This window comes from Telmatherina bonti (assembly GCF_933228915.1).
Source record: "Telmatherina bonti genome assembly, chromosome: 15".
In the NCBI taxonomy this organism is placed as follows: domain Eukaryota; kingdom Metazoa; phylum Chordata; class Actinopteri; order Atheriniformes; family Telmatherinidae; genus Telmatherina; species Telmatherina bonti.
In genome coordinates this window covers 16,651,128-16,673,719 of record NC_136613.1, presented here as the reverse complement: position 1 = coordinate 16,673,719, position 22,592 = coordinate 16,651,128, and the positions used below count along the sequence as shown (strand labels likewise).

At 38.9% G+C, this 22,592-nt stretch overlaps 2 protein-coding genes across 3 annotated transcripts in view; one reads left to right on the top strand and one right to left on the bottom strand.

The window, feature by feature from the left end:
• Positions 1-15,020, bottom strand: part of col4a1 (collagen, type IV, alpha 1) — a 54,314-nt gene extending 39,294 nt beyond the window's left edge. Inside the window, exon 1 of the mRNA XM_079254050.1 lies at positions 14,794-15,020. Within this exon, the coding sequence (XP_079110176.1) occupies positions 14,794-14,865 (72 nt within the window). The 5' untranslated portion in view covers positions 14,866-15,020. The remainder of the gene's footprint in view (positions 1-14,793) is intronic.
• Positions 15,021-15,145: 125 nt separating this feature from the next.
• Positions 15,146-22,592, top strand: part of col4a2 (collagen, type IV, alpha 2) — a 72,469-nt gene continuing 65,022 nt past the window's right edge. For both annotated transcript variants that reach the window (XM_079254049.1, XM_079254048.1), the window contains exons 1-3: positions 15,146-15,328; positions 15,568-15,683; positions 15,777-15,828. In XM_079254049.1, the coding sequence (XP_079110175.1) occupies positions 15,646-15,683; positions 15,777-15,828 (90 nt within the window). In that variant the 5' untranslated portion in view covers positions 15,146-15,328; positions 15,568-15,645. The remainder of the gene's footprint in view (positions 15,329-15,567; positions 15,684-15,776; positions 15,829-22,592) is intronic.

Below are 22,592 nucleotides of genomic sequence, written 5' to 3'. Positions count from 1 at the left end.
AACAAAAGTAAAACCAGATCTGAGTTTGTCACTTTGTCCCTTAGTATCTAAGAAAATAATTCAAATATATTTTAAATTTTGTTTATACTTTAGGAGTTGCTGTGGGGCAGCGTTGGACATTTTCATTTTCATTTTTTTGTAAAAGAAATAATCACACTGGGGTTTAAAATCTTAATTGGGGTGTTTAAATTGTTTAGGAAAAACTTTGTCTCCTTTCTGGAAATTACATAGTCGCACACATTGTCCTCTACAATTTGTTTGCTAAATATAAGGCTAAATGATTAAATATTAGCTTGTCTTAAGTTTACAAGAGGGAAAAGTTGGTTCCATGTCAGCCCTTCTAAAGTTCACTGAACATATATTACATACTGTAATTGGGGAAAAATAAAAGTGATAAATGGAGTTTTTACAGGGGATAAAAGAAACCAGAGTTAATTTTTCTGCTAAATTAGCGTCCCTAGGTCAACTTTCCTATATTCATTTTAATAAATGACCCACACAGACTCAAACAGTAGTTACACAACAGTCCTCCAGAGAATGCCAAGATCAGAGTCCAATCTGGACACTCAATACATGTTCATATTGTGCAATAAAATAAAGCTATTTTTTCTGTTTATGTGAAAGAAGTTGAGTGTTTATTTGCTAAGATTAACTTGGTAAAACATGACTTTTTCTGCCTGCAGGCAACAGGTTCCGTCTATGCCACGGAAATAATTCAGGGCTCATAACCAAAAGCAGATGCATCTGCAGAGAGCAGTTCACTCACATAAACAGAACAGCTCATACCTCAACAAATTAAAAACACACACATTTAATGGATGTAAGCAAAAGTGATTTCAGACATTGTGAAAGTATGTAAATCCCAAAAGATTGGCAAGCTTTAAGATAGCAATGGCTCCATGGAAAATGTCATTTTTTGTTTGTTTGTTTTTTTTCAGAAAAAAACATAATGTGACTATAGAAAGACACAAGGGAACAGGTTGATAGAATTTTTGATAAACAATCTGTTTATACATAACCACTGTCATCATCAAATATAGGGCATAGACTGAATTTCTATCAATGAGAGCATCAAGAAGACAAATTTAGTTGAGAAACATGGCAATATGTGGATATGTGACACAATGAAGAAGAATATTCCTGAATGAATATGGAATATGGTCCTTTTCAACAGTACAACTTCAGGTACTCCACCCAAAAACACAAATTAGCAAATTGGTAATCATTCATTCATTATCCTAACCGCTTAATCCAATGAAAGGTTGCGGGAAGCTGGAGCCTATCCCAGCAGTCTTTGGGCGAAAGGCAGGGTACACCCTGGACAGTTTGCCAGTCCATTGCAGGGCATGTTAGGTAATGTAAATCATTATTAATTGTCATTCTGCAACAGTATGATAATTCCAGCTGACTGACTCTGTTCTTGTTGAGTAATTAAAAAAAAAAAAAAAAAAATCAAGTATGCCCCTAAACCTCATTATAACACTATATCTGCGATAATCAACAGCAAACAGCTAGAAGTCTTTTCCACAGCTGCATCTTGAATTCACCACCACTCCTAAATAATATTCCTGTCTTCTAACAAAGGTTGGTGACCTTTCTTAATCAGCAAGTCCATTGTCATCCCATCTTGGCCTGTCACATGACCCACACAGGACCATCCCATTGACCTGCCACCTCCATGCAGGTTATTAGAGGGGATTTGAAACCTCAGAGCTTTCAGCATAATCTTGATAAACTAGCTCTTTCTCAGACTTTGTGCATATGAGGAAGTGCATGTGGATGAAATGTTCGCTTGTTAACAAATTAAGCAAGACTCACTAACCTTTTGGTCTTAGTGGGGAATTTCCAGTTCTAGCCATAAAAACACTGGAGTGCTCCACCCTAACTTGCTTTTAAACAAGGGTGGAAACAACACTTTCTAGCACTTAAATGCAAAAAGTAAATAAATAAAATACCAGAATGCAGAAACTTGGCAAGCTAACTATAAGATCTTGTCTCTGTTGTGTTGTCTCTGCTTGTGGGAGAAATGGCTTTTTTGCTTTTCCATGCAGAGCTCTGTTCATCTGCCCACATACTACTAGTCTGGGAACGTATTGTTTCCACTAGAATAATAACATTTCAAGTCAATCCCACAGAAATAAGGTGGATGGAAACAGTCCCTCTATGTCTCCTCTTATTGTTATTGTTTTTTTCCATTTAAATCAAAATTTTCAGAAAATAAAAATGCCTTTTTTTCTCTACAAATAACTACTTTGGAGGTAGTGAGAAGGAGAAAATGGTCAGGGGGTGGTGATGGAATTGGGGGCAACAATCACATTGTTAAGATGTTTATTTTCTTTGTGAAAGGGCTTGTTAACTTCTTGTGCGCTTCAGCTCTGCCAGTGGCATAGTCAGTAAATATGCAGCACTCTGCCACCGGATATGGGATTGAGGAAGCCATTCTTTCTCTAAGAAGGAAGGCCTCTTCCTTGCCTTTTATGCGCACAAAGACAAGAAGGGGCTGGGTCCGTCTTGCGTCTCTCTCAAGAGTGCTCTAGTATCTGAGACTAACGTCAGCACGTGAGGACAAGGAATGACCTCTGTGACTTAAGGACTGACTCAATACTTCCAGCCTAGAAGTTTCTCACACAAATTAACATATATCAGAAAAAGTAAAAGAAGTCATTTATTCTCACTTGTTTTAAAGTAAAATAAGGGTCTGAAGTCATGCTGGTGGTATCAGATGTTGGTCAAATAAATCAACTTATTTTACATTCATGTATAAGCCAATGTGAGAATACGGGGAAGTTGCCAGGACAAGAAAAGAAGTTTTTTTATTTTGGACTTCAGAAACTACGTACAAGAAGCAAATGGATCATTGAGCCTTTTACCCCATTATCATAGCATACACATCCATTTATAGGAATCTAACAGACAGAGTTGCTCTTTGTTAGTCGCCTGATTCTATAGCAGTCCTAATCAGCTATATCACCATTACATCATTGTTCTTTGAACATATAGAGACTGCCCTTACAGATTTCACCACCATGAGTTTGTAAAGATAGTAAAACTTGGCGACAGATCTGCACCCCTATCAATTTTAAACGACCCTTCAACTCAGCTATGCATCCAAAGATTAGCAAATATCCTTTTCTCCTAAAGTGAACCCTCTCATATAATCTGCTTAGCTTGTTTCCTACCTAAAGTTATCTGATTAAGGCTTTGGAAAAATAGCTACAAAAGTGAGCAATAGTCATTGTTCAAAAAGCTGATGGAACTCAAGCACCAGCAGGAGCATAAAAGGAAGAAGGAGATGAATAAAGCATCTGTTCTGACAGGAAAGACCTTCAAGGCTGTAGGCATGAACACATGAGAACTCTTAGTTTGTCTGAATTACAGCTGGATCTGACTCCCAATCTGCTACTTCTATCAAGCCTCCAGTCAATTTCTACTATGGCTGGTAAAATTACACAGTAACTCTGGTTCAGTTACGATGAGGAGATGGCATGAAAGGTGAAGGACAAATGTAAAAAGAACCCCCGCAAAAGAACAGGTTTGTTTTGACAGAATTAAGAAAGGCCTCCACTAATTCGATGTATTCTATGCACAAAGTAAACACCACATGCCATCTACTGCATTAATCAGTTAACTTACAATAGCACAAATATGAAGCATGTAGAGGTGGGAAAATCGAATTGAAAAATAAAAAACAAAACAACAAAAAAAAGTACAAAACTTTTTTGACTTGTCATTTTTCTTGATTTAAATTAGGAAAAAGACAACACAGTAGCCAAGCCATCATTCTGCTGCTATAATGCCCAAGAAGACAAGTAAAAACATCAATAAAAATAATAAAAATTACAAATATTTTACTATGAATTATTTTCATTTATTTGAAAAAAAAAAATTAACAAAAAAATCTATTTAAAAAATGTAAAGCAAAAAATCCTGATATTCGATTTTTTTCAATCTTGATTTTCAATCAAATCAAATCAAATCAAATCAAGAAAAATGATGAGTAAAAATAGTTTTGTACTCTCTTTTTGTATTTAGTCTACAAAAATCAGCAATATTGGGGAATCATGAGAATCATAATTTAAATAGACCCAAAAAAAATCAGAATTGAATCTTTTCAAATTGAATCGACAGAAACATATTGTCACAGCCCTAGAAGCATGTGCCTCTTCCATCTGTGCTGTCATCCTGGGTTGGTCTAGCTGTTTTAAGTGCATCAGCCCCCGCCACTCAGACTGACCTTTTATCCTGTTCTTTCCTAATGTTTCCTAACTTACATTTGCAATCTCAACAGAAGCTTCTGTTGGAGATTCTTATTGGACATTTAAGCACTGGGAATGATATTTAGGAAGTCCTAAATATCCAAAACATCTCAAGAGCAGGAAATAGTAGGCTGTCAGAAAGGAAATGAGCTGCATCTGCAGCATGAACCTGACCACCTGTGTTATGTCTCAGATCATATCTTCTCAAATGCCTTGACTATGCCAAATGTTTTCTATCATATACAACATTCCTTTAATCACACTACCAGTGAAGACGTTGGCTGGAATAAAGTGAAGTCTTTCCCAGAGTGATGTCAGATGCATTCAAGAGTGAGTGATGTCAGTGTTTTACAATGTCTAGCTCAGGAAGATATTTCTACAACAGCTTAACCTTTAACTGATGTTGACTGGCTCAAAGTTTTGCTATAGTCTTTTCCTTTAAAATGATGAATGACACAAAAGGTTAATTTTACTGAATTTAAAACCAAAGATTTCGAACAGGACCTGGGTTAGGCTTGGTTAGGCTTCAATGACCTAAGCTGGTATGGACTGATGCATAATTGTACAGATGTATGTAGATAAGTATGGATAGTTGGATGGAATTCCAGCAGTAATGTTTTATTTTACTTTAAAATCACTAAGGTCAGGATCTACTAAAGGTTTGCATTTACTAAAATGTGTGCAAGCTCACTGCACAAGCAAAAAATACAAACTGATTTATTAACCGCACGAAGGGTTGGATCTTTTATAGGTGCAAAGTATGGCGTCGTCATCTAGTTACTACGTCTGCATTGATGAATTTGCAATATTACAAGCTATTTTGCACATTTTGGGAGGAGAAAAAGTAAATATTTTAATTTAGCAATATAATCTATCAAACATGATAGCAATTTTGCTCACAGAAATTGCACCTTTATTTATTTTTTTCCAAAAGGACATGCAAACAGTCCATGTACATAATTGTGTACATGGCTGTGGTTGATGTCACAAGAAGAAGACATCGAAGCAAAGAACGGAGACGTAGAGAACTCTTTTTTCACCTTCACATGAATATGTTTAGGGTGAACAATGAAACAATAATCAAAAAACATATTTCTTATTCAGCATTGCCTTTTTGGAGATGTTGGAGAAAGTCAGGATGGATTTGGAGAGGAGTCACGCATACCTGCAAATGACAAATATTGCATATCACAGGTTGGAACGTGTTATCAAATGGTCACTGTTATTAGGTTTCTACGCACTTGGCAGTTTTTTTTTTTTCTCGATTTCTTAGAGTAAAAAGAGCAAATGATTACGCCCATGTGCAAAATATCTCAAGTCGGTGCATGATTCTTCAATTATCTAAAAACATTCTTCTATTCTCCATGTTGTGAGCAGCTGAGTTTGTAAACAGCTGGCTTGTAGATGGGTGTATTTATGAAATCCTTTGGAAAAATAAATGAGGCCTGTATTAGAAACAAGAGACTGTCATATCCATTCATGCTTTCTTTCTTTTTTACAGGGCATATATCCCACAGCCCCACCTGTGTTAGGTCTATGCTAGTTTTCTTTTGTTCACCTTCTAATGTCTTTATACCATCTATTTACTTCATCCACTGTTCACATTGTTTTACCAACAGCTTTACCTTTTTAGGAAATTCACTCCCATACAGCATTTATTTGTGTGGCAGTCATATTTCTTTGCTGTAGTTCATGTTTTCTCTCGCTATGCTAAAAACCACAAAATCCTCATTTAAAAGAGTCTAAAACTCGTTTGCACCTACCCCCATTTACACAATCAATCTTAATAAATCACCCGCAAACTGTGTTTCAGGGCCTCGCAAAACATTCTAGCTTGCACACGTAAATTGTTGCTTGCAAACTGGGATCTTGGTAGATCTGATCTAAAATGTTCAACAGTTTAAGGCTGTTGTAATGAATTTTGGCAAATTTTGCCTCTCTATTTTTCCACATATCTTCTATCCTGTAGCCTCTCTGAGCCCTCTCCTGCTAATAATATTCAGTCCAGTGTTGACGGTTGACCTTTTTTAACACTGTCCCCCTCTCTAATTTTTTTCTTTACTTCGATAGCAATGTCACTTTGTTTTTTTTGTTGTTGTTTTTTTTTTGCTGAGTCAGCCTTAGTGTGCATTCAAAGCACCCAGTCTGTCGATATCCTGTTGCTGGCATGTGATGTGGTGCCGTAAAGCAAATTGCAGTTGTCATGTGATGCCCCTGGACAGAAAAAGTTGTGAAGTGCAGTTTTTACAGGGAAATGGCAACTCCAAAAATGTATATAACGAATTTCAGCATCTCAAAAATGTACATAACGAATTTCAGCATCCTATCAAAATGAGTCAGAAGCACTGAGTTCTAAACTCAGAAACCTACTTAATATTACCTAAACAAACAACCAAGAACTGCTGAATATGTAGATCCCTTGATTGTCTGTGTGTTTTTACACTGATAGCAGACTACAGTAGGGACCACTTACAAGTGAACCTAGATCCAGAGTTTTTAAGCATACCACAGTTCGCTTCTTCGGTCCACGCTAGGGTCTCAATGAGTGTTCACGCAACTTCAAATGAACCATAGTATTTGTGGAAGCGTACTATAGCATTGTGGCTCCAAAGATTAAAAAGGATGGAAAAGACACCCAAAATGGCTTTAATGGCATCTTTACTGGCCATAGCATAAATTATCAGTACAGACAAAGAGCCAGAGTCCCATGACCTGAGCTTCCTGGAAATAGATGTCTACCAGGTGAAGAGCACCGGTAACTGAGAGCTCCCTTGAGCTGAAACATTAAGTTTCAGGATGTTACACATTCCACGGTTCATTTAACCAGATAGTACCAGTGTGAACCTTTTCCTAAATATCCACAATTCAGTAAGGCATGTGATACGTCTCACCTATTACTAAGCAAATATGAACAGATATTTAAATTACACCTTTGACACTGGTGGAATGTTGAGCACCAAGCCCTCCTCAGACTACTGATCTGTAGATATGGTTTCTCTGTGTATGTATACAGAAATCAATAGAACTTAGCCCAGTTTTTTGCAAACAATATTATTGTATTTATGCTTTTTATTTTAACAGAGGTAATATTGTGGGTGGGTAAAAAAAAAAAAGCCTGTAGCATTACACGTCAAGACCGGCGTCCAACTGGACTCCAGCAGTCCACTAGCACCTTCCTATGATGTCCTCTGCTGTTTGATTTTGTGTTTGTGTTGTTCTTACTCTCATATGTAAGTCACTTTGGGTAAAAGCATCTGCTAAATGACTATAGAATAGAATAGAATAGAATAGAATGGAGAAAAGATTGGCACTCAAAGTGTCATTAGTGTGCAGAAAGAGGTGTTGAAAAACATCAAGAATGGGTAAGATTTGGCTCTGAAGAAAGCTGAAGGCTGACACAAGTCTGTTGTTGTCTATATGCAATATTAAACTTATAATAAAGCTCATTTATCTGCTGTGACAGTTAACGATTATGTTGTAAAAGTTGACCAAACCACAATAACTTCAACTGATCTGCTAATAATCAGTTCAGGACCATTCAGTTCTGTGGTGTACTTTATAAATTGTTATTCAGGTTGTTTCAGTTTGATCCTTTTTTTTCTTGATGGTTTGTCTTGGTAAACTTTTCTTTCATTATAAGAACAAAAGAACCTTTTGTAGTGACATATGATAAAGTAAGCCTTAAAAACAGGAGGAAACACAAATCTGTTAAAGTTCGATATTTGGCATCCACGATTCTAAAGGGTTTTTTTCCAGTTTCAAATGCTGATGCTGGAAAAAAGAAAAAGTAAAATTCTGTTTTTCAATATCCACTGTTGTACTGAAAGATATTCATGCCGAAGCCTTTATGTGCATTTTTTTTCCTGAAAATTCCCTGCTTGAATTTCAGAAAGAAATGACCATGCCTTACAGCAAAAAATCTGTTTGGCATTGCATTAACACAGCAGACACCACGGCAAGCGGCAATAAGTCATAATTAATTCATGCTTTTAATTATCTAGTGATACCATCCATTAAAACCAAGTATTGCATACGCAACAGTCATATTATGTGATACAGTATAACATCTTGGATAAACTGACATGACATTATGTTTATATCACTATCAGCATATATTTTAGTTGACGTTCTCAGTCCATGGACAAACAAAGCATTGCTCTTTTTATGGGTAAGAAAAAAAACATAACTGTGACAAATTTTTAAATCAGCTCACAAGTCCCACAGTTGAATATCCAGGCGCACTCAGCGATTGCAACCCCTCCGTTTGTTTTAGAGCTTGAGAAAAGCACAAGCGACTGCTTCCATATACAAATAAAAGAAGATGTTTAATGGTACTGCATGCTGGTGTAAAGCTGACAAAGTGGCTGCATTCAAATATTGACACACATAGGTCTACAATTTGACCAGTGTGAAGAGATAACACAAACACAGGCACACAGAAAAACCACTTTCCAAAATGTTGTTTTCTGGGAAGCTTACAGTAAAGTAATCAAGCATTTTCTATGGAAACCTTGGCTAAACACTATTGTTCAGTCAGACACAAAGATGGAGACTTTCCTGTCCAAATGGGAACAGCTGCGAGAAAAGGCAGCCAAAACTTATCCAGCAAAAAAAAAAAAAAAAGAGAGAGACCAAACCATAAATCTAATGATACTATCATCACTGTCCTACATGCCGTTTGCGGGACAATGTGGCAGTAGAAGATGGAAGTTCAGGTCAAGGACCAGAGACTGAGACTAAAAGATTTGCTACGGGGTATCATCACTGGCTCCGACACACATTCCTCCACTTCTGGGGCTCACATCCTTGTCGCCTCCTCCTTTTCCTCTCTAAGCAGTCTTCTCCTCCATCACTCTTCACCTCCCACCTCCCTGTCAGACCAGCATCCATTACAACATCACGGTCCAAACCGCAAATGACATTTATGACTCACCAATTTCACAGTGAAATGGCTAAATGGCACTTTCACCGCTACAATGCACCTTAGGGAAGTAACCAATCTTGAGGATTACACATGTGTCGATCTAAATTGGGGGAAATATTAGCGTAGGACAGAACAAGTGTTTTATGTGTGAACAAGAAACTGCAGCTGTGACTAATCTAGATGAAATGCCTCCTTCACAAGTCTTAAGTTGGACCAAAGGGAATTGGACAGTGCTTTACAAAGCTTAACCGAGTTATTTAATCCCCTTCTCACATAGCAGAGACAAGGAACACACAAAGACACACACCCATGAGCAACACCACCTGAAATTGGGCATACCTGTCACAGTTCTTTGCTACCTCGGCTCGCCTGTCAAAACACGAGCACAGAACCAACAATCATGACTCTTCCAAATGTAGGCATTTTTACAACTGGCAGGTTGTGACTTCCCAGGTTGCTGTGCTTTGTTGGTGGCCAGTCCCAGTGACAGATTCAGCTGTTGTGTTCGTGGGGGATGTCTGCAGGATCTGGCGTAGTCAAAACTACAAGCAGACATGTCGGCACTTATGGGCAGCAGGACACACAGATCAAGACCCAAGCCCAGTTTCCTTTGGCCCTACCACATAGAGCTATGCCTTCATTCTGCAGAGGCAGAATTCCCATTTTCATGAGGAAAAGATGAGTTTTGGTCATTCAAGACTTTAATTTTGGGGCTTTGGGGGTCATTTGGATGACTACATTAGTCCTTGATAAGAAGAAGGACCTGAGCAAAATGGAAGGTAAAAAAAAGTGGGCTTGAAGACTTGGTCATGATGCTTAGCTAGGAAGAGGCTACATGATGACCGACTGCTCCCTTCATTCATTTTAAAGTTGAGGCCATTTGCCCTTATGCATAATAAACAAAATGCAGGAACTGGAAAGCACAGAGAAGCCTATCTTTCCCACCAGCTACCGTTTTTTGTTTTTTTTTTCTCTCAATCCAAGCATCCAACATCCAACACAAACCTTCAAATCTGCTGATCTACCATTTCTCCTCCTCCTTCTCATAAAGCTCCTTTAGTAATTCCTAATGGTTAATTCTGATCACATTAAATGACCACCAAGGCAGCTGATGTGAGACATCTTGACCAAAGGTCGACATAATATTAAACATGAGCTTGAAATTCCTTCCATACAGGAAAGAGGAGAGAGGCAAGGCGTTCTAACATGTTATCTTCTGATTGTGGCCTTTCTGAGGTCTGCCTGACCTGCTCTAGGTTCAGGGTTATCAGTTTGTGAGTGTTTATGGGCATAAACAATTAACCCTGAATTGTTCTGCTATGAGCTGTCGTTGACTGAGAGTTATTTTTCATTCTCCATCAGACTCTTTGCATCACAAGAGTCACTTTATAAAACTTAAATAATGAATTCAACTCAGCCCATAACTGAGTCTATAATATCTGTCTGTATATTATAGACTCATTCTATATATCTTCATTGTGCTGGATAAAAGAGGGGAGCAGCTTTAGATGGACAAAAGTCCAGATAAGATCACAAACCTCCAGCTGTGGATGGGAATACGTCCAACTCCTAACAATAAATCAAGAATGTTAAAATACTCCAATTTCATTGGTGACATCTGATCGGCAACAAGATGTTCAGGAGGTTATACACCTCCCCTGTCACCCTTACCTCTGTCCAGATGTTGTGTGTCTGTCTCTTGATTGCGGGGCTAAAAGCAAGATTCTAGTGCAGTCGCTGCTGCTGCTTTGTTTAACTCAATATGTCAGCTCTCTATATCCAACATTTCCACACAGCTAAATAAATCAAAGTATTGATGGACAATAGCTGATGACTCAGTGGGTAGATATTTTTTTAGTAATACAACATGTTGGGAAATGAACCATCACAGTCCCTTTGCTTGTTTCTTTTTTTGTTTTTTTTAGTTGATTTTCTTTTTTTTTTTTTTTTTTTTAATGCTCATGATCTGGATGATGGACATTCATGCAATGCTCACTGGAAGGTTTCCTAAAATGGCACAGTAAAGATTCAAGACAAAATAGAAGTGGAAAGAGTCCATTTTAATATAAGTGGAAATTTGCAGCCAATATTTTAAATGACTTTAACTGGATGATACCTTCCATAGCTTTGCCATCAAATAATGCTGCATTCACTGAATTTAAAACATTGAAACCTTTTTCTTCTTGCTTTTTGCCAAAAAATGAATTAACTATTGATGTTTTGCCTATACTTTGGTAAATATTTTGTAACCCAACTAAGTACATTTGAAACTGGATGCACTGTCTGTATGCTGGTATCAGTCGCTACATAAAAACAACAACAACAAAAAAACAGGTGAAATATTTTCCATAGATGCAGCGGTTTTTAGCATTACCTGCTTAAAACTTGCACAAAGCACAGAGGGACTGAGTGTCAAGGAAGTTCAGAGTTTGCAGAGTTGATAGGTTTCCAAGGAACTGTGGTGTGAGCTCCCAGTGGGGTAATTAATCCAACCAGGGGCCATTAAGTTCTGTGGTGCATGTTTTAACAACTTGCCCCAGTTTAACAGATGACAAGGCAGATAAGTAGCCAATCAGCTGTCCATGGCTGGACTGAAGACAAGGGGATGTAAGTATATGAGAAGAAATTGTCAATCAGGTATTGTTGGTGGTCAGTTTGGTTTGTGGTCTGAGCTCTGTTATCTTCTGGTTTTTATTGTAACACGGGTTATAAAGTACTACAGATCTCTAAAGGACAAAGAGGGAAATCAAGTGATTCACTCCACTCTAAAGTTTTCTGTTTGCATAGAGGTGCATATTAAAAGTAGAAATAAAGCAGTTTCTGAATTATTTAGACTCAATTGTGCCACAGAAATATGATCAGGACCGAAGGACTCTGTGAAAGAGGTGCATTTTTCCTTTTAAAATGTCCATTTTTAGTCATGAGTCACTACATTAGGAGCTTAAATCCCCTCTTCATTACAACGTGGATGATAATCTGAGAGCCACTCTCACTCATGAGATGATTTATGTTCAGAAAACATAATCTCTTCATTATGCAATAACCTGATTTACAGCAGTTACTCTATCATCTTTACACTTGATAAGATATCACACTGTTACCACATTTCTGTTAGTGCGAGACATTTCTGCAAGAAATTCTATAATGGAATAAAAAGCCCTTTTCTGTTTACATCTACTTCTGTATCTTTTCTGGTATTATTATATCACAAAAACATTGATTGTAAAAAGAAAAGAAAACACAAAAAAGCTTGAACGACACACACGTTTCTCTCCTTTATTATTGTTTGGCATTAAACTCATTCCATGAATATCTTCTTAAACAGTTGCTTATGGCATATAATTAAATTCTACATTCACACTAAGTGTACAAAACTTTGATTTTTCAATACAAGAAAAGCTCCTGGAAAAAAAAATCTATCTACACTACTCCCACTCTTATGATTTGGGACGCATCACTTGATTCTGCTTAATCAAAAACATGTAAAGCCCAACACAACCAGTGCAAATAAAGACTTCTGCTTTCAAGTGGGACTCAAACAAATAGTTTAATGGATTAAAGTCCTATGAGTCATTTCACCAACAGCTATATAAGTTTAATGATACTTGTAAGTTAAACCAACACAAAGCGAATATGCTGGAGGAGATGGTGTGTGTAACATCTGAGGCCACTTATTCAACAAGATTCTGAAAACATGCAGCGCTTCAGAGACATTACTGCTTATTGCATTAATAATATGAACACACAAGACACAATTACAGCTAATTGTATTTAATATTTTTGTTTCAAAGGAACATTATAACTAAGTTGTGTAAAAACAGCATTACTTGCAGCATAATCACATCTGTTACAGTCACCAAAGCGTTTCTGTGCTGGTACCTGTCAGGCTATGTTTGTTGTGAAATCTGGAACATTACAGAAGACTAATGCAGAAGTATATCTAGCTTTAATTGAACTTTATGACTTTTTCTTTGATAAAGAAATAATAATATGTAAAAGACTTGACCCATCTTTTATTTCTTGTTTTTATTTTGTTTCCAGTAAACCTGACTTTCTGGTCATCTTTGATTTACCTTTAGCAATAGAACTTGAAGCTCCTGAAGGATTTCCACAATGTTTTGACTTGTGTATAGTCCACTCCATGTGCGTAACAATTTCCAGAGGAATGCACATGTTTGTTTGTTAAACCACTTAAACTGACTGATGAATTGTACAAACAACATCTGACTGAAGGGATGAACAAGTACTGTGTCTACGCATAAAAGACATCTTGGCAAAGAATTTTTTAAATTGGTCTCTTTAGTTTTTGCTGCTATCATGTTGCTAAAAAAAAAAACAAGTTTAGAACTGTCTTTTGTGTCCTAATTAGTGTAGTTAACCACAAAAAAGCCCAAGTTTGATAAGTATAAAGTAGCATTTTTGCGACAACAAAGTGAATGTTGAAGAGTTTTTAACCAACAACCTGCCATGCCTCAGTATGGCGTGGACTTAAATACTTCAAGGATGCTTGAGATGCAGGGTGACCTGAATGACTGATCTGGTCATGCAGCTGATTCTTCTTTACTGAAGCCTCAGCCAGCATGGTGTCCATGGAAAGGTGGCTGTATGAAGTCATTCATTTGGAAAGGAGAGAAGCGTGCTACTTTGACTTTTTAATAAAGCTTTTTGAGGGTTTGCACTGTCTTAAAGAATAAAAGGTGCTCATGCAAAATATCCACTTTTAATCTTGTCAGGACTGTCCAATCTGTCTTTTGGCTTATCTTACAGGTTTTATAAGACCTCTACATCTATTCACCCTTTAAAGGTTTATTAGAAAACTGAAAGATATTTATCATCCAAATGTTTGGAGATTTTTTTCAATTAGTTCATAACAGACATCACATAAATGTAAATTAAAATGAAAATCAGGTAACAGACCTGACATTTCATTTAACTTACACTCAGGTTTAACATAACTTGCCACAATGGATGCTTCTCTCTTCACAGAAAACTGTCCAGGGGGAAAATAAAAAACAAATAGTCTAAATCTTCCTTTGTCTGAACTGGCGGGAACAAGGCAATGACTGTATTAGAAACAGTCCTAAAGGAATTATCTTTACATACCAATGATTAACTGCATACCCATCTCTCCCTTATTACTTTGCAAGGCATTTCTATGTAACATACACATACACATATGCACACTCAAATGCACACAAAGCTTCAGCTACTGTAGGCATATGAACCCCACCCTCTCCCTCCTCCCTCTCTTTCTGCTTCTCTCCAACAGAGGTGGAGGAGGCTGAACTGAGCAGCACCAACAGAAAGTTTTATAGCAGTGTGAAAGAGCGCTATAACCAAGGTAAAACACTGGTTTTACTGGTTTTAAACATAACTCACAGAACACTAAAAGATACAAACATTACACAGTGATTGTGAGCCTTAAAGTTTTCTTACACTAATAAACCTAGAAGTGGTCTCTCCCAACAAACTGAGTTCACTAGTAAGAAGCAAAAAAGACAGAATGACTATGGATGCATGAACAGAAGTTCTGAGAGCTGTCACCAGAAGAAGACACGGTTGAAAATACATTTTCCTGCACCAAAACTTGACTAAAACTCCTGGTCAACTTACCTCAGCCCCTGTCAGATCAACGCCTGAGAAGAGAGCCGCCAGCAGTAAGAGTGCGCCGGACGGTAACGGCATCGTGGCGACGGCGCGCAGTGGAAACTCTGTGCGCAACTTTGTGCAGAGAGTCCCGCAGTCAGCCACCTGTTAGCCGCTCCTTGTCCTCTGTCTTCAGGTAATTCGAGGCTTATCAACGGAGCAGGGGCAGCACGTTTGGCTGCATCTTTATCCGAGACGATGTGAAGTCCTGATCAATGCAAGTCGTTCTTGTTTCTGCCGCACCACACCCCCCTCCTCCCTGAAAAAAACGACCACCCTCGCTCGTGCAAACGGGCTCAGTCTTGCTGTTGTTACAAACACTTTGACTTTTCTTGGTACGGAGATTGGACTACTTGGTTCACTTTTGTGCTTTTACAAGACAAATTGGGGTGAACTTTTTGGTGGCGCGCGTGGCTGCTGAAAGTTTGCAGCCTCGGGAGCATCTCTTCTCCACCCGTGATTATCTCCTTGTTTCATCATCGCGCGCGTGACTGAGGCGACTGTAAGTTCAGCATTTTATGAAATCTAAGGAATTGATCTACAAAGGAATGACTTAGTTGTGTGTGGGGGGGATGTATAATTGTTTTGATAAAAGTAATGGAGAGTTGGTTTCCGTGCGCATGGCGCGCACAGCCTTCTTTATTAAAACTAGTGAAAACGATAAATCTGTATAAGTTACAAACGGGCTTTGGGAATAGACTATTGTAGAGTACTGCAATGAAGGTTTCTGGTCTGCATTAGGTCAGAAGTCATGCTTTAAAGGTTTCAAACTGAAGAAACGGCGTGGGACTTGAGCTTTCGGTCCGCGTGAGTGGGAACATGCAACGACAACACATTATAGGACACAATAAGCTGAGGTAAATGAAACATGAACTTATTTTCCTGTGTGTTTTCTGTATATTATTTCTTTATTGATTGTTTTACATTAACCTTCTGATATCTCTCAACAGGCTCCTGCTCCTTTGCCTCCCCGTCGCCATCCTGGTGTCAGGAGCGCACGCAGTAAGTTTGACCTCCCACCTGTGCGTGATATTTGTATGCATTTTCACTTTAGAAAGAAACTACAGCCTGCTGAGGAGTTATAGAAGAAAAATAAACTCCATGTCTCTTGGTTGGGACTGACTTGGCTGGAGCTTCTTGGCAGACACGGGCACAGTGTGTTGTTACCAGTGGGAGTGTCTGGGTTGGGGAGTTCCTTCAGTAGGTGGGTTCTTGGCTTTGCATGCTGGTACAGAAAACAGCAACAACAATCAAAACAGCTTGCTCTTTTTGCATTCTTACCAGCTGAAATCGAGACATTTTCGATGTTTCTGCTTTTGGGGAAGCGAACAAACAGAAATTGGAAACTCAAGAATGGTTATGTTGTGTTTAATTGACCTCTTGACCTGCTGAAGGATGGGGTCACAACCTCTTCAGGCTGAATGGTAAAGATGTTTACCTTTCAGGATATAGATTTTACACGGTCTGCTTCTGTGTTACAAAGTCACTTTTTAGTACTGGTTCATTGCAGGTAGATTTTGTCCTTTAGTTTAAGAATGATAAGAAGACATGATCACATCTGATTTACCTCATAATGATCATAACACTTAAGTGAATGCAGACTGTGCTGGTTTATATGCAGGGACTTGTTCCAACTTGCAACTTGACAGTTAATGCAGACTTACAATGATTTTAGTAGAAACAAGTAATTATTAGCTGCAATACATTATTATGTACACATCAGCCGTAACATGACCCTCTGTGACACCTGTCCACGCTTGTCAGAGTGTGAACAGAGGACAACTGGAGGTCTTCTGGGTGTCTGGGACCACAACATTAGTAATGGATCCTCCTGTAGGTTGTGTTGCATAGGTCTTTGTGGACTTGGCTTGCTTCCCACCGATGCCATCTAATTTAATCCAACTGATTTCTGGAGATTTTGTAGGCCAGATGAATACCTCATGTTGATCCCATCCTAGGCAGCGATTTTTGTTGAGCCCATTGCTGTTCTGCTTGGAGAGGCTGTGCTGATGCCAGAGGGAAATGGGACCTGTCTGCAAAAGTGTTTAGGGAGGTGGTATGTGTCAAAGTAGCATCCACATGAATGCCAGGAAGCAGGCGAATAGTGCAGTGTAACCATCTGTCAGTAGTTTTAATGTTGTGGCTGATCAGTTTGATTAGAGTTTAGAGTTTCTTTCAGACTTCGTCTTAAAGCTGCTCCAGACTGATAACTTAGGGGCAGAAAATGCCAGAACTCTAAACTAAAACCCTTCTCTTGCTGCCGTCCCATCTTTTCTCTTGGCTGTAAGCACCTCCCACCAAAGGAGCACTGGGTTCAAACCATAGACATGTACACATAGACACAGCAGGGACTTTCTCAGAGCACTGCTGCAATACACCAATGCATCTTCCATACAGGATGGGGCAAGGCAAGACATTAAAATAACAATTGAACTGGAGGTTGCATTTTTACAAGCTGTATTTTTATTATAGGAGTTGTAAATATGTTTGAAACTAATGGATTTGGATCGTTTTCTTGCTCAACACTTTTGGCGATATCATTTCATAAAGAAATCCAGTCTGATGTACATAACATGTGCTATCTTTCTTTTGTTTTCATCCCATGCATGAGAAAAAAATAGATGGAAGTAGCACAAACCATATCTTGGGCAGAAGATTTTACAACATTCAAACCTGATGGTGGGAATGATTGATTTGATACAGTTATACCAAGGTTTATAGTATTTATAGTAATAACATGGTGATGTGTATTGTTTTAACAATGCATTTGCCATAACCATACTGTATTTCAGACTTATTTCAGACTATGTCCTAAAGATTTTTCTTTGGTCTTATGGTTTTTTGATGCACAAACACTTGAAAAGGTGAAAATTAAAGGAAAAGACAAGTAGGAAGATCTGCAATGCCTCGCTATTCCTCGACCTTTCAGTTATTGTTAGTTTCACAGTCATTACAGACAACTAAAAAAGTGTAGTGACTAATTTAAACAATAGCAAGTAAAAAAAAAAGGTTTGTTCCTATTTACTGATTACAAAACCTGTCATCTTCGCGTATACTGATTTGTTGCTTTCACACTTAACCAGAAATATTAACCTCTACTCTTGGGTTCTTCTGCTCTTTTACAAGTTGTCCTAAAGTTGCTTTTTTTCTAACACTCTAACTCCCTCCATCCTCCACCCCCCCGATTCGCCCACCCTTCCCTTCAACCCCACCCTCCATCCTTTACCCAGTCCCACTCACAATCTCACCTGAGGTTGCTCTAAAGGTTAAACTGATTGATGAGCCATGTGCACGATGTATTTCTGTGCTTGTGCGGGACATCAGCTGTTTAGTGATTCTCCAGGATATTTAATATCATGCTCAATGTCCCCAGATGACAAGTTATTTTCTAGAGTTAAATGAAAAGACCTCGTTGTACCATGTTCTTATTAAATTTGGTCAGGGCTTGATTAAAAGCGTGTGACACAGCCCCGCTCCTCTGTGTATTCGTGCAGCTTCACTCCAAGCCAGCAGTACCAGGAGACAGCAGGCTAAAATTAGTTTGCCAAGAGCCATGTGCTCCTTGCAGACAAGTTAACTGTCAAATAGGGAAACATCTCACATTCATTAAACAAATTACTTAAAATAGCTGTTTGTTGGTATGACGTACATCCAGCTTGTGACTTTGTAGGTAAGCATTTCCATCTGTGATTGTTGCATGATACAGCTAGGAGACAGCTTCAGTAGCTGTGAGCTGTAAGTAATGAGGTGGTCGGAAACATTTTGCATGAACAAAGAGTAAAGAAAATCATCTCACTGTCATGATTCCCAGCTGATTTAGGATTTCTCAATCTCAGCCGTGTCTTGGAAAATATGTTTCTGTTTAATATTAGATTTAAATCAGACTCACGGGACCATTTCTCTGCTTTGAACCGAGCCCGTGTCCAGCTCTTTCCCACCATCGCTTTCCATGTTGATGATTTACATTTGGAATTCCTTCGCCTATTGAAACTATAATTCTCACGATATTTCGCAGCTGATTTTATTGGGATTCCCACAAATTTCCCATTCCTCTACTTGGTATGACTCACAGTTTCAGCACTATGAGTTGAGCCTCTGTAATGTGGAGAATGAGCAGTTATGCATGAAAAATACAACATGGAAAATGTTATAGTCATTGACACAAGCCAAAGTTGAAGGTGTGGGAAAAGTCAGCCACCATAGAGAAGTGTGGGAACCATGGCTATTCAATATGCTCAGAACAGTGTTAATTTTCACTTGGATTTTATCTTGAAAAAAAAGACCTAATGTTGGCTGCATGGTTGTTTGGTGTACTTAATTAATGTATTTAGTCATTTCATTCCAAGAGAAGCTGTGGGAAGTGGGTTCCTAAAGCTGTTTAAGCATTGTCGTGTTGCTTATTGCATTACTTTGATGGCTTCTAACCTTTCTGCTTTTGTTGCCTAAAATATGGCGAACCAGTAAGGAAAGCTGACTCTGTATAGCTCTTAAGAGAGCTGGTGAAAGGTATATCTTACTGATATATTGGGACGCATCAGTTGAGAGATTTTCTTGGGTCATCTAGCCAGACTTGATCAGGTTGTGACTTGCATTTTAGCAACATTAGTACATGGAAAACCCCACTCTTTCCGTCTGCTGATTTTTTTCTTGTTTTGGATCCTTACAGCCCAGCTGGGCATAGGCTCTGCAGAGAGTCCCACAAAGCCGCTGCAATTCTGTTACATCAAGTTCTTAAGGGGCCTCAGACAAAATGACACTGTTTGGGTGAAAAATGTGACTGCAATGTGTTCTGGGAACATGAGATGCTTGCCCAGTCCTGTGTAGTGGTAAGCAGACCACCACAACGTCTTGGTGGTTGTTTGAGTCGCTGTCCTTGCTTTGATGAATGACGTGTGTGTTCTGGTGCAGGCATTGCGGCTCGCAGTGTGCTGTGACTCAGGACAGTCTTGGCCACTTCCCTTAGCACCTGGTTATGTTAGCAATGATAGCAACCTTCATTCAGGGCGTTTGGGCAGCTACTCAAGATGTGCTTGAGCATCACTCACCCAGAGCAAAGCAGGCGGCCATGTGTTCCGCCATCTTTGTCACAGAGCTGAAGGTTTGCAGGACTGAGAAGGATGTTGTACATATCCAAGTCGATGACAAAAAAAAGTTTTATAATATATCAAAAGATTTACATGAACCCTGATAAGGTGATTAGAACTGCCTTATTCTGCCTATACACTTGGAAATGTGTTATCAATCTCAAAATTCCTCAGTAGGGCCCCTTTGATTTTTTTAAGTATTGTTGTCTGATAATGTCTTTGTCAGCATAACTTTTCAAATGTATGTTTTGGCAGCTTCACATAACTATTTTCATATCAAATTTGTGTTGTCTTGTGAAGTAAGAGCCACACAATAAATATTTCCATGCAGCCTAACACCTCTTCTCGTGTTGTGCTGTATTTTAAAGTAGTTTGGTTCTAAGTTACTGAATAATACTGAACCCTTTAAAATCAACTGTAACCTGCTGTGACTCTGGTGGGTCTTGGGGACAGTTTTATATTTCACACTTTTCCTGCTATGAATCCACTTTAGAGCCATTGCGATGGGAAAAATGGGAACAGTCTTCTCAAAAACCCCATTCTGTAGATGTATGTAACCGCGACCACCCTATTCACTTCACACACATACACACACACACACACACATCAAACATGCACACCAAGTTGCGTTTATCAGTGTCTTTTGGCAGGGGAAGGAAGGCTCTTGAGGCAGTAATGCTAACAGGATGTTTCGTATAGGTCCCTTTGAAAGGCTTTGATTCTCATGTGAATATATTTCAAGATGTGTGTGAGCTTGATGGAATCAGGGGGCGATGCCGGCAGAGAGCATTTTTTGGGCGCAGATTGCTACCTGGAAGCCTAGCGGCGGCATCTGCTTTATCAATTACCTCCTTCTCCTGTTGGAGGATGATTGTGATGGATGTTGTTTCTGCATGTGCCTTTTTGTCTTGGAATCTCACTGCAAACACATGGTCAAACTAAACGTGTTCTATACATTCTTAAGAAAGTCAGAAAATGTGTGCAAAGCCAGTGAAAATGCATTTTGAATTCCTCACAAAACAATTCAGGCCACTCAGGATGTGATTGAGTGATTTGCACTTGATGAAATCACCAAATAAAAAGCAGGCACGTGACTGAGCTCTTGAATGTGACTGTTTTGTGGCGGAGGAAGGTGTATGTCCGGGGCGAGAGGAAGATGTCTGCCGATAAGGCTGGAAAAATGGCCAGAACATCCACTGCCTAAATGGTGGCTTTGACAATCAAGGGAAGAGCCCATTGTGCTTGTACGCAGGAAGCTGCAGCCTAGGATGAGAAGTCTCGGGCTTCCCTGTCACTGGTGTGTGTGTGTGTGTGTGTGTGTGTGTGTGTGTGTGTGTGTGTGTGTGTGTGTGTGTGTTTGAGGCTGAAGCAGAAGGGGCAAGCAGTTTCCACTGAGGTGTTGGCTTCACCTCAGAGACAGACCCCGTGACCTTTCTGCATTTTTACTGTGTTGCGTCCAAGTCGATAGACGAGCATGTGGGCTCACGTGTGAAAAGAAAGGACACAATGGGTTTCTTCTGTTTGTTCACGTATTGTTTAATCAGAAATAGCCTTTTTTGTGTGTGTGTGTTAACGTGACTTTGTGATGGTGATTGTTTGATCGCTCTCTGCAGTTCTAGAAAAGGTTGTTGCACTTGGCTGCTGGCCCGACTGGTGCACTAATCGCCTCCTTAAACTGGAATGCACTGTACAGTTATAATGACAATTAAAGACAAAGTCTTGTGCTTGAGGATTAAAGCATCCGTAAATCAGTATGTCTTGTGGGTTATTAGAGGATATCTAGAATTACCGTCGTACATCAATTTGCGCTTGCTTGTTGGCAGGATGTGTGAGCCTCATTTTCTCTTCTTGCACGTGCAGAGTGTGGGCTGCATTTAAGTGCGTGGGCTTACTGAAGTTCGACTTTATGGGAAACATCCTGAGTGCATGCAGAATTGTGTGAAGAGAAAATAGATTATCCAGAGAAGCTCTCTAAACAGGAAAAGGAAGGGGGTTGGTGTTAGATGTGTCAGAGTTTCTTTACAGCCCTGCTGGACCTCACATAGTTTTACCACTCCAAAGTTTACTGAGCTGTATAATCATAATGTAAACTCTGTCCTGTTCATACTTTTAAGTATATAAAGTAACATGTGAAAGAGAAAGGGATGTGAATGTAATATGCAAGGAAATAGTGCTGTCTACTAACTTTTGAGCAAGTTTTCAGTTGCCTGTAGGACATTTTATGTTTCTGGTGTTTAAAACACTCTGCTTGACAAGTTTTGTTGAAACTAGAGACAAGTTTCTGTTGTACAAGCACACATCCATGCTGCATTACAATTCTATTTTAATCAGAATATTGTGACTTTTTTTGATCAAACAGCAGTGAAATGTGATAATGGGAAAATCAAAGCCTAACCTCCACATGGACTTTATATACACACGTACGGTTGCTATGAACTCCCTACAAAATTTTTATTTGTAGTTGCTTTTAGTTTATTATGTTGTTACTTGTTCTGTTATCTCAGTGTTATTGATTGAAAAAGTTCAGCACAGAGGTCATCAAGGATATAAGAATACCAGTGGTTTGTTTCTGAAGATCGTCAGCCGTCATGCTTCATTTTTGTTGTTAGTCATGTGTGACAGCCAATAAACATAGCCCCACTGCCCCAGTGCCATATATTCTACACATCGGTATGTTTGCAG